Source organism: Fundulus heteroclitus, chromosome 13, assembly GCF_011125445.2.
Source record: "Fundulus heteroclitus isolate FHET01 chromosome 13, MU-UCD_Fhet_4.1, whole genome shotgun sequence".
NCBI classification, from domain to species: Eukaryota; Metazoa; Chordata; class Actinopteri; order Cyprinodontiformes; family Fundulidae; genus Fundulus; species Fundulus heteroclitus.
The window spans coordinates 17829750-17846848 of NC_046373.1; the positions used below are offsets into that span (position 1 = coordinate 17829750).

Sequence of the window (17099 nt, forward strand, 5' to 3'; positions counted from 1 at the left end):
TCCTTTAACCTAATATCCCTAAATAAAATCCAGACCAAATCAGTTACCTTTTATAAATGAACTTGACGGTAAAGAAAATCCACCTTTTTGTTATTTATTCTCAGTATACAGTAAATAAGCTGTTATGTTAAGGCGTAATGGTTTGTTTGAGAAGATTGGTGAACAAACGGCACCATGAAGACCCAGAAACACCGCGGATAGGCCAGGGAGACAGTTATAAGTTTACAGCAAGGTCAGGTTATACAGAAATATCCCAAGCTTTGAACGTCTGAACGAGCATCGTTCAAACCATCTCCATGGTGAAACATGGGGAGCACTGTAAAAACACAGCTAAAAATAAGTAAGAATTTCTACATTTGTCCTTGATTTGAGCAGGTAAATAAGATTATCTGCCAATAGAATGAGTATTTTGACCCCTAAAATAAGACAATTAGACATCCTACACTTTAAATAGGATGATGGAGATGAATTGTTCCTATTTTAAGTGCAAAAATCTTATTCCATTGGCAAATCATTTTATTTACCAGCTCAAATCAAGGATAAATGCACTGATTTCAAGAAGATTTGAGTTATTTTTAGTTCCATTTTTTGCAGTTCCATTATTTCTGCTTCAGCGTATATCTAAGCTCTGCCTGTCAATGGTATATTTGGCAATGTGGATGGAGTTATACTGCCATTTAAGGCCACACATGGTATAGCTCATATTGGCCATTATTATAAATCTGAAGTGAGTGGAGAAAGTGAATATTGAGGAAAATATGTGTTATCTCCAATCAAGATCCTCACAATTTTCAACGTTGATATCGCAGTTTCGTGTTTTCCTAATATTTAGCCCTAATTTTTCAGATAAAATAAATCAATTCCAATCCCCATTTCTGGAAATAAGTGTGACAAAGTGTGTAAAAGCTCAAGGGATATGAATGATTTTGCAAATCGCTTTATGTCATCATGTCCTCCTGATTGTTGGCTCTCTCTTTGTAAGCGTAAATGTTGTTTGCAGCCTCTCTGGATTGGAGGAACTCTTCCCTGCCCGTAAAAAGCTTACTAGGCATGGATATTGCCACGTATTAACTGTGTGTGTCTGACCTGTCGTTTGCACTCTATCCCCCTGTTACCTGTGCACTAATCCTGTGGGGTTTGAGCCAGTGTGGGATATTGCCTGGTGGCAGCAATGGGCGAAGAGATGCTGGGAATGATGGGGGAGGGCTAATTACTGGTAATGGGTTTTTTCTTTTTGTTGGGAACCTGACTGAGATGTCGGAGGAGTCTGATGTGGGCAAATTATTCAGATCACGGTGAGACAAAGATTGGTATTTAAAAAACGTGTGGGTTCAAAAAGCAAAAGTTACATCTAATCTGATTAAATGCCACCATCTTCAGACTCTTCAGCTCCATCTCAGATCTTAATCTCGGTGGCGAAATCGAACGGGAATGTCTCCGTTACAAACTAGCCCAGCTGGTTAGTAATGCGCGGCGTTCCATCCTTCTTCGCCATGTCGCGCAGACCTGCTGGAGGAGACGGAGAAGCTGATGAAAGAGAAGGTGGAGGTTCAGCTGCAAGCTGAGAAGGAGAACACGGACCTCCTAAAGCAGGTGAAGCAACTGGAGGAGGAGCTGGAGGAGCAGGTGAACAGAGTGATCGAGCTGGAGCACTCCCAGAAGACGGAGACCGGAGACCTCCAACAGCAGATTCAGGCCCTGGAGAAACAGCTGGACAAAAACAGGAAGTTCCTCGACGTAAGTGCCACAAAAAAAAGCACCTCAGATTTACATCTATCTGGAAATAATAATTTTGCTGCATTCTTTCACAGCAGAGTTAAACTGACATTTTGGGGTTTTGTTTTAAAAGGATTCACAGATTCTTACAGTAGAAGTCTGCAAAAAACCTAAACAACACATGCCTCCCACACTGCAAAAACGGAACTAAAAATAAGTAAAATGTTCTTAAAATTAGTGTATCTGTCCTTGATTTGAGCAGGTAAATAAGGTGATCTGCCAGTGGAATAAGATTTTTGCACTTAAAATAGGAACAACTCATCTCCATCATCTTATTTCAAGTGCAGTATGTTTAATTATCTTATTTTATGGGACAGAATACTTATTCCATTGGCAGATAATATTATTTACCTGCTCAAATCTAAGACAAAAACATAAACTTTAAGAACATTTTACTTATTTTTAGATCCGTTTTTGCAGTACATTAGGAGGCCATTTGTAGGCTTTTAAAAATTACCATCAATCCTTACAGAAAAAATATAATGCACTGCAAAAAGGAACTAAAAATAAGTACAATTTTCTTAAAATTAGTGCATCTGACCTTGATTTGAGCAGGTTAATAAGATGATCTGCCAATAGAATAAGATTTGTGCACTTAAAATAGGAACAACTCATCTCCATAATCTTATTTCAAGTGCAGGATATCTAATTATCTTAATTTAGGGGTCAAAATACTCATTCTATTGGCAAATGATCATATTTACCTGCTCAGATCAAGGACAAAAACACTATGCTTAAGAACGTTTTGCTTATTTTTAGATCCGTTTTTGCAGTGTGATAGAATGTGCATCAGTTTCTTTTTAAATTAAAATGTGAACAGGCCTTAAGGAAAACAACGGCAGGTTCGCAATCAGGCCAACGAAACTGGCCAAACAGGATCCTTCTTCTAAAGCGTGATTCACAGGAAAGGCATGAAAATTCAAAAACAGCTCTCTGAAAATGATTTTCCAGGAATAGTATTTTTTTTTTAACCCTAAAACAGCTACAGATGCTCATTTCCTCATCAGTTACCATCACCAGTACTTGAACTAAGTAGCAGCAATGGGATCTTTTAAAACTAAGACCATACATAATCATTTTACAACTTTTTTTTTCCTTTTTAAATTGTCTTAGTGTTTGTAGCTCATGGTTATTGTAATTATTTCCACATTTGACACTGACAAATATGTGGAAAAGGAAAATAAAAAAGCAAGAATGACAGCTGAAAGTTGCCAGGAAGTGAGGAAGAAATGCTCAACTTGAGTTTTAATGCATACCACAACATCCACCCGGGATACCGGAGGCGCCAATGTCCAGAGCTCAAATTTGAGTAAATAAAGTATAAATCTGAAATAATCCCGGATGATGTTTTTTTCTGTAATAAATATTCAGCAACAAAAACTTAAAGTACTAAAATATGTCTATCCTCTTATGCATTAATGTTAAGTTTATATTAGTGTTATTTACAGCAGTGGGAAAGGGCCTCCCATTTATACCTCATGTTTTAAAATATACATGTATTAAATTATAAAAGTCATCCAAAAGTAAAATTTATAGCTCGTCTACAGGCAAAACTCCCCTTTGACTGAAAGAAACTTTCGACTTGTTTAATCGTTTTAATTTCTAGTTAAAATGTTAATTGATGTCACAGTTAAAGTTAGATTTTTAGTTAGTTGAGTAGCACAGTTATAAATAAATATACATACATACATGAATAACCACATAAACTGGAAATATATTAGAAAGACGTTCTGTTATGTGCATAAACATTTTATGCGCATAAACATTTTATGCAGACATAACAGGTATTCAATTCAATTCAGTTTTATTTATATAGCGCCGATTCACAACGCATGTCATCTCAAGGCACTTCACAAAATCAAATTCAGTAAATCATTCAGATCGGTCAAAAGGTTTCCTATCTAAGGAAACCAGTAGATTGCATTGAGTCTTATTCAGCTCTGCTGTTTGCTCTAAAATGGTTTCCTCTGTTTGTTTTTTGCTTGTTTTTTAAATCTGCTGCTTCTCTGTTGTTTTGGCGTTCAGGAGCAAGCTGCGGATCGGGAACACGAGAGGGACGTCTTCCAGCAGGAGATCCAAAAACTGGAGCAGCAGCTGAAGAGCCCGCAGAAGCTTCAGGCCGGCTCTGAGCAAAGGAGCCGAGAGGTAAGAGCGGGATCTGGAAGAGATGCTGCTGTGTCTGAGTTTCCTTCGCTGGCCTGAGAATGACGCCAAATAGTCGGAGCGTTTGGCAGGAGATGGGGGATATAGCTGGTTCTTTTCTACATGTGCGGTTTCTAAGCTGTGTAATGGGTGGTTGCATTTCATTGAATACAAGAAATCGTTTTCACTGTATTTATTTATTTATTTTATGCATCAAAGCATGGCTGTTTTTATTACAAACAATGAAAGATTACTTATAATAGAGCTTAGAATTTCACGATGCCTCTCTGTGATTTTATTTGTAAATCAGCCGTTCTGATTTGTCGTATTTTTGCTCTCTTTAGCTATTTGGTATAGTCTTGGCAGATTATGCTTTTAGGTTAAAAATGTCCAAATAAATGGCCAGATTATAGAGTATTTTGCAATCAGCAATAGACAGGCAAATGTAGCACCTTGGTGACCAAATTGGTGTGTTTATTGTCTTACAAGTTGGGTTTTTGGTGTCAGGAAACTCTTGGAGGTCAACACACTGCAAAAAGGGAACTAAAGTTAAGTAGAATTTTCTTGAAATTAGTATATTTTTCCTTGATTTGAGCAGCTAAATGAGACTATTTGCCAATGGAATGAGTATTTTTACCCATAAAATAAGATAATTAGATATACTGCACTTGAAATAAGAATATGGAGATGAGTTCTTCCTATTTTAAGTGCAAAAATCTTATTCCATTGGCAAATTGTCTTATTTACCTGCTGAAATCAAGGAAAAAATGCACAAATTTCAAGAACATTTTACTTAATTTGAGTTCCCTTTTTGCAGTGTAGGCATCCTGGAGCCCAAAACAAGTTTAGAGGTTTTGCTTTATTTGTACAATAATGACGATAAAGCACATTTCATTTAAAAAATAACATCCCAAATCACTGCAGGATAAAACAATAAAAACAGATTAAAAAAATAAGCTAAAAACTCATGGATCAGTGGGAAAGGCTTGTTTAAAAAGGGATGTTTTAAAGTCGTTTTTTTTAAAAGCAGTGACTGTCTGTGGAGCCTTCAGGTGGTCGGGGGGCAGCTGCGGAGGAGCCCCGGCTGCTCGTTGTCCTTAATGAGGTGCGAGGCGAATGGAGGAGGTTGTCGTTGTGTGAGCGGAGAGAGCAGATGGATAAGTGGGTTGTGAGGAGGTCCTTTAGGTATTCAGGAGCATTGCCACAAATGCACAGTGGTAAAGAAGTTGCTCATACCCAGAAATAATCAAAAACACTTTATAACCTTATGTGTTTTCTGATCTTTTTTTCCAACAAGCTAAAAAGATGTTTTTTGTGCTCTTCAGTAAGCATTTCCTGCTTTAAAAAGGCATCCTGCAGACTTTGGTTGCTTTTGGTCTTTTTAAGTACATTGTATAGTGCTCTTTGTTTTGTTTTTGGAGCCAGTTTCTATTATAGAGGAAAGATTATTGTCTACAACAACAAAGGTGCTTCCTGTCTGTGTAAAGACAATTTGTTCCCATTCCTTTATCTGAATTTTAAAGAATAAATAGGGTTTAAAAGGCACAAGTTAGCGTTTTGAGCCCCAATAATGTGATTCTGGAAGCCTAAACTGTGGTTTAATATTCATATTATAGATATTAATATAAATAGATGTTAATATTTGTGTGGCATGCAATGAGTCGTAAAAAAATGGGGGAACTGGGTGAAAAAGGCGTCAAAAGAGAAGAGTCGAACCAAAACAAACTGCCTCTATGCCTCAAATGGATAAATTAATAACACTATATAAAATAAATTAAATGAATATAATATCATATCTATTTAGTTATTTCATATCTTCTAGTTAAGATAATTTTAACTGTCATGGAGGTTCATGTAAAATGCCAGCATCTTATTGGTTCACCTGTTCAGCTAAACACCAATCGCCTTGTTAATGGCAATATAAGCCCCGCCCACTGACTTTGATGGATAAACCTTCCAGCTAAAGTAATTTAACAATGCGTTGCAAGACAGGACGATGCAATAATTACATGAAAATTAAGATAGTTGCATATGTTTTTAAAATACAATGAGAGCACATTTTTATTAATTTCGTTCACATTTAATTATTAACTATTGACATATTTAAAGAAATATTAATGTAAAGTGATTTTTTTTTTTTAAAGGTATGTATTTCCAGTTTTATTTGAGCTGTCATATGACTTATTTATGTTGATCTGTGCCAAGGAAAAACTTTAAAATATGTTCAGCTTAATAAATTGTCTGATGGGATGTTTGGTTTATGGCTTAGGGAATGTGTGGTACTTTGTTTCATATGTTTGTGTCTGAAATATTGGTACAAACAGAAAAGATATTTGTTTATAAGGATGTTTAGGAGATGTTGAGGGATGTTTGAAAGGAATTAAACAACTTTGCATTTATTTAGCTGTGACAAAATGTCAGAATTTGCTGTTTAACATCTAAACGATGTGCCAGTTTGTTTATATACGTTGCATATTTGCATTTATTCGCTCTTCTTCATTGCTCGTCCTTCACTATCATCTTTTAATCGTGTCATCCTGCCCTCCAATGGGACTGGATTTAAATTTGAGTCGGTAATTATGTCCTCACCCCAAAAGGTTCAATCACTGCAGTCTAATTTACAAGCAAAGTTTAAGTCCCTCTTGGTTTCTCGTGAAGAAAAAGCTGTTGCACCCGATTAATTCTTCACCCTGTAATATTTAATAGAAATGCAAATGCAATCTAAAATCTAAAAATCTGATCCGATTCCTTTCTTATTACGCTTGTCGTTTCTCTTGAAAATCTTTTTTTGAAGATTTTTTTTCACCATCTTTTGGTTGTTTCTGTTTTTAAAGAGCTTGAACCTGCAAAGACCGACGGGTTGTTGTTTTTTCCTCAAATTCAGAGAAATGTCCAGTTGCAGCTTTAATTTTATTTAACAGACTTTTATTTAGTCTTGTCTTTTTTGTTTTACCATTGCTTTAGTCTCACCATTAAATGTCCCTTTTTTCTTTGTTTGTAATCTGCAAACATTTCTGTAGCATTTTCCATCACTGAGTGCTTTTTTTCTTCCTCTGCTTCCCTCGCGTCCTTGAACTCTCCATCCTGTGGTCCATTTTGCCTCTGCCTCCTTTCTCCTGTGGCTATTGCAGGTGGATGGAGTAATCCTAAAGGTATTGCTTCTAGCTGCATCTGATCTCTGCAAACATTTAGTGCATTTTTAGTGAATTCAGCTTCCTTCCTTGCATCGTTTCCCCTCTTTCCTGTTTGGTCTACCTTTTGCTTTAAGTGTAGGAAAGATCACTCTGCTTCACCCTCTTGTCCTCCAAATTATTTACACCATACCGCAGATTAAAAAGGGTAAAAATAATTAGCTCTCTATGTTGTCGGTTGCTATACACTTTTTTGCAACTTTTTACAATTTGGAGTAAAAGTTACTCAAGAGCCATCTGTAGACCTCACAGTTTTAGACAATTGTCTCTATGCATAAATGAGCAAGCTGTCCATGTTCTCTTTTCTTTGACTAAACTTTATTTGTCTTCCAACAAAAGCAAAGCAGCAGTCAACAACAACACTAAAGCGAAAGAGAAGGAGACTTCTCTCTTCCCTTAATCCAAGGACTATCAAATAAGCAAATCACATGGAAAAAATGAATGGAAACATATATTTGCATCTTTCTAGATCAACATAAGTGTAGTGATTGATCTGGTTACTCGCCCCGTTTCCAATTCTTGCTTGCTTACTTACTTGGGTAAGAAATGAGACGATCAGTTTCGTGCCAAATTGTCTCATCCATGCATCATTTCAAACACTCTGTATGAAGGTTTGTCCCTGCTTTGATGATTAAAAGTAATTTCCTACAATGTGCTTGTAGTCAGGGAGAGAAAATGTGATTATATGAATCGAATGAATAATGTCTAGCAGCAGCAGATCACTCGGTTATTTGGCCTGATCAAGGGTGATAATCCGTCACACTGCAGAAGGGTTGAGAGGACCGAATGGGGAAATTAGAAACATAATCAATAAAAATAGGGTGTGAAGAAGTAATCCATGACTATAAAGGCCATCTGAGGCCACTATTGGTAATCTAACTCACAGAAGCATTGTTGCTTAAATATCTAATCTCTGAATCGTGTTATTATGCCCTGTCCTGAATGTCTTTACACGCGTCGTCTGATAGATTAACAGCATTTCAATGAAAGCACTGTCAAAGTGTAGTCACAGAACGTAAATAACGCTTTTGAAGAAAACTGCACGATTGTGAAATCACGATACAGTTTATTTTAATAAAAGGGTTAGGGTTAAGCATAGACGACTTACAATCCCATCATCAAATTCAGACAGCTTTAATGACTGCACCTTTCCCTTAAATTAGCTTTAAAGCAACCAAATACCACATTATTATTCAAAAAAAAAACAACCTCTAATACACTCGTACGGTCATCAACTCCTCCCATCTGTCAACATCTCCTCCTCTTCCTCCTCCGTATGGATCTTTGCTTTCACAGGTGGATCGTTTCCCCCTTAGTTGCTCCTGGTCTGTTAACTTCTTTGTGGGTGGAACTGTATCCCTGCACGTTTTCTCCCTACCCCCCCCCCCCACACACACACACACACACACACACACACACCTCCTCCTTTCTCAGGTGGATCAGCTGACCTTCCCGCTAACTGCACACAGCGAGTCGGATCTGCGAGCAGATCTCGTCAAACGATCCTCTCCCTCTGTGTTATCGCCTCACTCCCTTCTCTCCCTCTCTCTCTCTCTCTCTCTCTCTCTCTCTCTCTCTCTCCCTCTCCCCGCTCCTTACCAGGTGGAGCAGCTAACCTCCCAGCTGAAGGATAAGGCAGATTGGTGCAGTGAGCTGCTGCTCGGCTCCGAGCAGCTGCGTCGTGAGTTGGGAGAGCGCGACGAAGAGATTGAAAAGCTGGAGAGCCGCATCCGCGAGCTGGAGCAGGCCCTGCTGGCCAGCGCTGAGTCCCTGGAGAAGGTGAGGAGGAGGAGGGGGAGGAGGAAGAGTGAGATAAAGGTTGCTTTGAAGACGGCATCAGAGAGTCTGAATGTTAGCGTGTGAGGTAGCATGTAGACGAGGTGACAGCTAAGAGGAGGAGGGCTGGAATCACAGAGGGGGAGAACAATGTGTGGGTGGGTCTACCTCAGCCGCCCCCGACAGGCTGCCGTGGCTGAGTTATACGCTGGCAGTTGTTAAGATTTCCCCCCCAGTGTCTATTGATGGAACCGAAAAGCAGCATAGAAGATTAGTTGTTTGGATTTTGCAGCAAACCGCTCGCATTTGTACGTTGAGTTGCTGCAGACCGGTTGGATTGTCGCTGAACGGTTCTTCTGTTGGGGCTTCCCCGCAGCGCACAGTTTTAAGGAAACTGCTGAGCCACGTAGTTTCTTTAATGTGTGTGTGTGTGTGTGTGTGTGTGTGTGTGTGTGTGTGTGTGTGTGTGTGTGTGTCGCAGGTTGAACAAAAGAAGCAGCATGCGTCCATCACCGAGACGAGACACTCCACCTTGGAGGCTCAGCTGCAGACCGAGAGAGAAGCTTTGGAGAGGAAAGAGAAAGAGGTGAGAAAAAGAAACTTTATGTCAAAAAATTCATTAGATGCGTTTTAAATCCAGGTGGAACAACTTGTGTTAAACATCTTCTGGTGCAATGTTCTTTGTTTTTGGATGCGGTTTTTATAGAAGTAGAGAACATATTTTCATCATCTGGACATCCACCTCTTTATACATCTGTCCATCTGCTTTTCTGTACGTCCATCACTCTGTTCATCCATACACCTGCTTATTCACCCATCCATCAATTCATTCGTGCATCTTTTCATCCATCTTAATAAAAAAACAGAGAAAACATACATCCGTCCGTTTATTTGACCGTCTTTTTTATCCATCATATGTCTGTCCACCCATTTTTCACCCCTCCACTCGCTTGTCTATCCATCCGTTTATCATCTTTCTGTCATTCTTTCCTTCTCTCCATGCTCAAACCCTGGATGTGACCATAAATTCATTGTAAACTTTTTAGATTCATATTTGGAAACATGGAGTAAAAAAAAAAAAAAAAAAAAATGATAACTCTGGAAATTAGAGTCCAGAGAATGGATTTGCCTTTTAGAGTAGTTTTAAATGATTAGTTTTGGCACTTTGGCTTATATCCGTTTATTTAGCCTCATGCTGGATATTATGTTGTCAGAGTCAGGTGCAGGGACTGGAGCGATGACGAGGTCCACAATGTGCTTTGTAACGCTCTCTTCCTGTTTTATCTGTCGCCTCAGATCTGTAACCTGGAGGAGCAGCTGGAGCAGTTCAAGGAGGAGCTGGAGAATAAGAGCGAGGAGGTGCAGCAGCTTCACATGCAGCTGGAGATCCAGAGGAAGGAGATCAGCAGCCAGCAGCAATTCGTAGAAACTAGGGAGAGTTTGCTCCAGGTACGCAGACCCCTTACAGTCATTTCTCTGAGAGAGATGAAACACAAAGGATTAAAGAAGCATTTAAACCCCTTTAACTACTTCATGTGTTGCCACATAGCGACCAGAAATGTCTTTTATGTGATAGTCAACCACAACGTAGTTTGTAATTGTTTTTGTATTTAGGTCTAGTCCTTCACTCAGTCTATCAAACGTATTAATATGCACTGATCTAAACCAGTGGTTCCTAAACTTTTTCTATAGCGCGCTCATTTAAAGCGCGCTCATCCCAACAAAATGGGACAAAAATTTTACTTTTATTGAAGATTACCCATAATCCCTTTTACATTTTATACAAGTTAAAAACAATTTATACCAATGGCTTCTAACAATTGGCATTTTTCAACATTGCCACTACCGTATAAAAGGTTTTTAGCCTGACGTATCCCTTTAATGAAAACTAAGGCTAAAATACAATGTTCACCGCCTGCAGACTCAGCATATTCTGTCTCTGCATAGACGCCACGCTACATAACCCTCATCAGCAATAAAATACAGGCACTTAAAATAGATGAGCTGAAAATATGGTGAAAATAATATCAAGCCATTAATATTAAAGACAAACTACAGTCACATTAAGGTTTATACTATTTTACGGGTTTAATAATATTACGTAGTCTTCCACAGACATTCATAGCTATGTTACCTCAGTGCTGTGAAGCCGCTAATCCTACGATTACCCACAATCCCTTGCGACTCATTCTGTTGACTGCAGATACAGAACAAACAGCAGATGGTGCTCTTTTCCCATTTAGCAGGATTTATCTAAGAGACCAGGCTGTTTTTGTGCTCCCCTAATTGAGAAACAATGATCTAAACCAGGGGTTTCCAAAGTTGAAATGAGATGTTAGAAAATATCCTTGTTTTAATAAAGCAAATGTTTGCCTTTAATCATAGAAAATTATACTTTTTTTCTTGGATATTTACGACTTTTCGTCATTAGAGAACTTCCAGGTTTTGTCTTGCAAATATGTGAAATATATGAGATTTTATGGAAATGTACTTTTCCTTGGCTAATAATTTATTTGCTTCAATCTATGATGACCCTAATATAATTTTTTGTGTGTGGAGGTAATGATAACAAAGTCATATTAGGTGTACGTGAATAAATAACATTGCAATAATAAAGTCATAATATTACCAGAATATTAATATAATATCACCATAATATTAGAAAGTCGAAGTGATAGTAAAATTGTAATATTATGATAATAAAGTCACACAGTTGTTTCAAAGTCCGGATACTAATAATAATTTGATGCCAATGTGCTAAAAAGATTACATATTTTCTTATTTGTAAAACCAATACCAAAATATAACTTTAAAAAACGCTAAACATGCCTTATTTTAACACAGAGGACAACTGCGCTTTGTTGTAAGAGTTCTCCTAAAATTACGCCTTAAAGGGTTTGAGCAATTGATCAAAATTGCCTAACAAGGATAACATTAAAGAAACTTTTTTGTTTTGTTGTATGGAAATAACTTTTCTTTTGCAGGATATTTCCTTCCTTTAGAACTATATGTATGTATCTTCCAGCTTTGTTCTCCCTGTTATTTTGCTTTGCTATGCTCATGTGATACTTCCACTTTCTCAGCCTGTAAACTTCCAGTAGTATTCCAGCAGAAAGACTTTGAGTGGCCAAACATGATGTGTTTATTAATAGCCGCTGCGCTATAATCTCTGACTCTTGAAGGTGATGGAGGAGAGGGAAAGGGAAGTAGCTCTTCTTAATGAACAGATCTCTAAGCTTCAACACATGGAAACAACATCTGACAACAAGGTAACCCAGCATGCGCATACAAAATAGAGCCAGAGTCCTATTCCGTATATGCATCGGTCCGTAGACATGCGTCTGTGTGTGTGTGTGTGTGTGCGCTCCTTGGCTCCTGTTTTGTTTTTCATTTATTTTTTTGCTCCCCATGGCTCCCTTCTTTATTTTATTGGGTTTTACTTTATTTTATTTTAAATTTTTTCCTTTTGGTGAGTAGATCCATAACATCATCTTGTATCTTGAGGTGGTTTGCTCATGTGAGGTGGTTTATTAAACCTCTGAGTCCTTGATGTGTGAAACGATTTAAACATTTCTTATAGATGCACTGAGAAACTGCCTAGTGACAGTGAATTTTAACCCTGACCGGTGACCAGCTGGTATGAAATTTAAAAATCTAACCCAATCCGATTCCTAGTAAGTTGCTCCGATGACACTCTTCAGTGTAGATGTTTTTACCAATGGAAGAAATCTGTAAGTTAGCTATTTTCTCTTTGAAGTATTTCTTTTACAAAGAAGTTTTTACAAAGGCATCCTTTAGAATTTGGTTAATTTTGCTATTTTTTACCACTTTCGTGGTCTTTTTCTGTATAGTGTGGAAATTTATTTTTCACAATGTGAAATTACCTGTCAAGTAAAAAAATGCAGAAATAAAAAAACTAAACTAAATGTTCAAATCAAGTAGTGCAATTAAAAGCTTAATTCACTTAATTTACCTGCTCTTAACTGATTCAAGCACACCCTGTCTTTTTTTTATGCTGAGTTCAGTCATTCTTCTCTTCATTGGCCAATAGGAAACTCTGGATGCTATAAGTAGGGCTCAGCTGTAAATCGATTTAATCGATTAATTCAAATTTACAGTTTATTCAAATAAAAGTTTTGGAAAAAAGGGTTTTAATTTGCAAACGCACTCATTGGGCTTCCATGAAGAGAATAGCCTGCAATGCTGAATATATGTTTAGAAAAATATATTGTCAAAATATTGTAAAGAGGAAAGGCGAGGCACTTTAATTTGTTAATTTACTTTTTTTAAAGTTAGTTTGAAGTAAAGTGAAGTGAAGCCTGTTCCTAGCTCATTGTGCAATACCACTAGCAGCTAACATTTTGTTACATTTTGTTATATTTTCATTGTTTACAATGGCAGGAGCTAGGGTTATGTTAATTATTTTTATACATTTTTTGGCCCTCGTGTGGTTTTCACTTAACAGTTTTGGCCCATTAACCGAAAAGTTTGGACACCCCTCACTTAAAGCAAATTAACTTTTCCACACATGGAAGAACGTTGCCTCTGATCCTGATAAAAGTAATTAATGACTGCACTCAACCAAAAGGCTGGAAACATGTTTCAGAGCTGTTTTTTTCTATATCTATCTATATTGTAGGTCTTAAAAAGAAATCCGATTCTCTTAAAATGTCTATCTGGAGCTTGAAACCACAGGCTGGAAATCAAAATTGTGTTTGGTGCATCTTTAAAGATTTTAAATAAAGACAATAAAAGATGTTTCAAAGTAGCGCAGTGACTCAGAGGTTTAATCACATCCTGGGACATCCATGGTGTCATCAATCCAATACTGTTATACGATGCTAATTTTGTGTTTCTTGTTCCTTCAGGAAATTGATGCAAGAGAGGAGCTGATCAAGGAGCTGGAGTCGCAGGTAGAGTGCCTCCGGAGCGAGCAAGATCGCCTAAAGAAGGATAAAGAAGAGGAGCTGGACCAGCTGAACGCGGTCATAGAGAAACTCCAGCAGGAACTGGCCAATATCGAGGGCAAACAGCCCGCAGAGGAGGAAGAGGACGCCAAGGGAGAGCTGGAGAGCAGCGCCTGGGGACCGACCAAAGAGGAGTACGACGAGATGAAGCAAAAGATGGACCTAGCTACCAAAGAGCTGGACACGCTGAAAGCGGAGCACGGGAAACTGCTGGAGACGTACCTGCGCCTGAAGCAGAGTGCCGAAGCCTTGGCCGAGTCAGAAAACCTGGACGGCGCAGAAAGTGAGTTTGAAGAAGCTCTGAGAGAAAAAACCGCAGGTCTTGTGGTGCTGCAGGCTGAAGTTCAGGCTTTAGAGCAAAGCGCCGCTTCCAGGGTGGAGGAGTTAGGGCTCCGCATCCAGGAGCTTGAGGACTTGGTTGAGGAGAAGGACTCTGAGATAAGCCGCTGTAAGGCGCTCATAGAGCAAACTCAAAGCTGTGCAGACGATCTCCAGCAGAAGGTCTCCCGTCTGGAGGAAAATCTGAGGGAGAAAGTGGCTGTGGCTCTGGTTGAACAGGCGACACAGGAGGCCTTCCAGGAGCAGAGGCAGAGGCATGAAGGATCAAAACAACAGCAGGAGCTGCAGAAGCACCCTGCATCAGCGGCCTACGAGTTTGGCGACTTTGGGATCCCACAAATGGACTTGGCCAGCATGGATCCGGCCGACCGGGCGCCTGCAGGGAGGGTGGTCCATCTGACGCAGAAGCTTCGGGACCTGGAGGCCGGACTGAGCGGGATGCAGAAAGACCAGGAGCTGCAGAAGCAGCTGCTTTCCAGCTCCGAGGAGGAGGTGCAGGAGTACGAGAGGAGGCTGGCTGTGCTCATGGATCTCCTGAGTCAGATGAAGGCCAGGTTGCACCAAAGAACGAAGCCGAATGTGGAGGTGAGAGTCATAAAGACACAACCCTGAGGCGTCCTGCAAGCTCCAGGCATTAAAATGATGTCAGTGCTGCAACAGTGCAGGGACTAAGCATCCCTTTTATCATTAACCTTCAACATTTAGTTGTATTTTATGACAAATTTGCAATCTACTGATAGTTTATTTAAGGTTATCTATCTATCTATCTATCTATCTATCTATCTATCTATCTATCTATCTATCTATCTATCTATCTATCTATCTATATATATATATGCTTTTACCTTTCTGTAAAATTCCTTAATTTGATATTTTTAAAGTGCAGTCTAAGAACCTCTGTTTGAGGTATAGAAGTGAGTATCTGTATTCAGAAACTAATAATAGAACTTTAACCTGTTGGTAATGTTGACATCAGCTCTAATGGTCGGGGTTATGTTACCATCAGCCACATGTTTTAATGATAAAAGGGATTTACTATAACGTGTTATTAACATTAAACAACAGATTAAATAAGTTTAGGGAAGCTGAAGGTACTCTGAAGAACTAAAGTATTGTAACAAATCAACTTGATTTATGATGATGATGATGTTAATAATAATAATAATAGTAATTATTATTATTATTATTATTATTATTATTATTATTATTATTATTAATAATAAATATTATTATTATGGTACATTAGCTTTTATAATTGTAAGATAGTGGATAGCATTCCTTATTGTATTACCCAACAGATATATATTAGAATTTCTGATAAAGACCTTTTTAAATTGACTTTATATTTAAAATAAGTTGTTTCCTTTAGATTTGTAACATCATTATGTCCAGTTTTGGTGATAATTTCTGTTTTTGAGTTACTGAGCAAAGCCTCATGGTTATATAAACTCAATCTAAGATGTGCAATTTTATCTCTTTGAGGCCTTTTGACCTGCTCACGTGGTTTCAAATGGAAACTGGGATTTATTTTAGGTTTTATGTGTGAAATAAAGATAACACAGTTCAATTACTTTGCTTCATAAATCTGTATATAGTGTGGAATAATCCAGTCCAGACTTAACCCATTAAAGCCTGATACAAGTAATTATGAGGAAACTTCACATTTTTAATGTAATTAAATCTTTTTTTTTTTTTTATATTTATTTTTTTGATTTAAAAAATAAAACGTCAGGCTATAAAAAAATTTTATCATAATTGATATGTTAGACAAAAAATACATTTTCCTCATGTTTATTGCATTTGTATTATAGGGTGTGGAAAATATATACAGTTTTATGTTGGTACACTGCAAAAAGGGAACCAAAAATAAGCTAAACTTTCTTGAAATTAGTGTATATTTCCTTGATTTAAGCAGGTAGATAAGACTATTTGCCAATGGAATGAGATTTTTGCACTTAAATAGGAACAATTCATCTCTAAAATAAGATAATTAGACATCCTCCACTTGAAATAAGACGATGGGGATGAATTGTTCCTATTTTAAGTGCAAAAATCTTATTCCATTGGCGAATAGTCTTATTTACCTGCTCAAATCAAGGAATATTACAATGATTTCAAGAAAAATTCACTTACTTTTAGTTATGTTTTTGCAGTGTAATTGTACGTTCAGACAAAAAAGTAGAGGTCTCAGAAATATTAGTCATAAAAATCAGTCATAGGGTTAGCAAAGTGTTGGAGAATCTAAAATAGACCTGATTGGAGGTTATCCAGATTCCACAACTAATAGTCAGATATCACACTGAAAAACTGAAATCCAACTTGCTGCCAATTTTAAGTTATATGTTTTATACGGTCAGCTGCCCTTAAAACCTTTTTTTTTTTTTTTTACATCTGAGCTTGAAAAAAATGCCAATAAGCATTTTGAAATAAAAAATTTAGAACCTTGTGCAAAATATGTTATAAAATCTCTGCTGAACGTCTCTCCTGCTCTCAGATTTATGTTTAACCACCAAAACGTCGGTGTGGACGTTGTGATAAAGGCTCAGCCTGATGTGACTTGTTCATCTCTGATAAATGTGACCTCCTTATCAGGCCTCCTCCGCCGAGCAGCCGGCTGTGTCGGAGCTTCTTCAAGAGCTGCAGGAGGTCAGACAGGAGGCCTCCGTCACCAAAGAGCAGCTGCAGAGCTTCCAGGAGACCTGCAGCAGACTCGAGCAGGAGCTCCACGTACGTGCTGCTGCGTCTTTCACCCGACTATCACATCGTCTGTCGTCTACTAGAGTGACAAACCTAAAAAAAATCTGTATTTCCAGGACAAAACTGTGACCGTGGAGCGACTCCAGGACCAAGTTCAAACGGTAAGAAAACCAACTTAATTCCCCCGCGGTCTGTTTGTCTCAACAGAAAG

At 38.1% G+C, this 17099-nt stretch overlaps 1 protein-coding gene across 1 annotated transcript in view; it reads left to right on the forward strand.

Moving 5' to 3' along the window:
- The window catches only part of akap9 (A kinase (PRKA) anchor protein 9), a 105273-nt gene that overhangs the window by 66981 nt on the left and 21193 nt on the right, over positions 1-17099 (forward strand). Inside the window, exons 26-35 of the mRNA XM_036145261.1 lie at positions 1505-1737; positions 3802-3921; positions 7050-7070; positions 8712-8888; positions 9367-9471; positions 10182-10334; positions 12068-12154; positions 13754-14776; positions 16784-16918; positions 17005-17049. Of these exons, the coding sequence (XP_036001154.1) occupies positions 1505-1737; positions 3802-3921; positions 7050-7070; positions 8712-8888; positions 9367-9471; positions 10182-10334; positions 12068-12154; positions 13754-14776; positions 16784-16918; positions 17005-17049 (2099 nt within the window). The remainder of the gene's footprint in view (positions 1-1504; positions 1738-3801; positions 3922-7049; positions 7071-8711; positions 8889-9366; positions 9472-10181; positions 10335-12067; positions 12155-13753; positions 14777-16783; positions 16919-17004; positions 17050-17099) is intronic.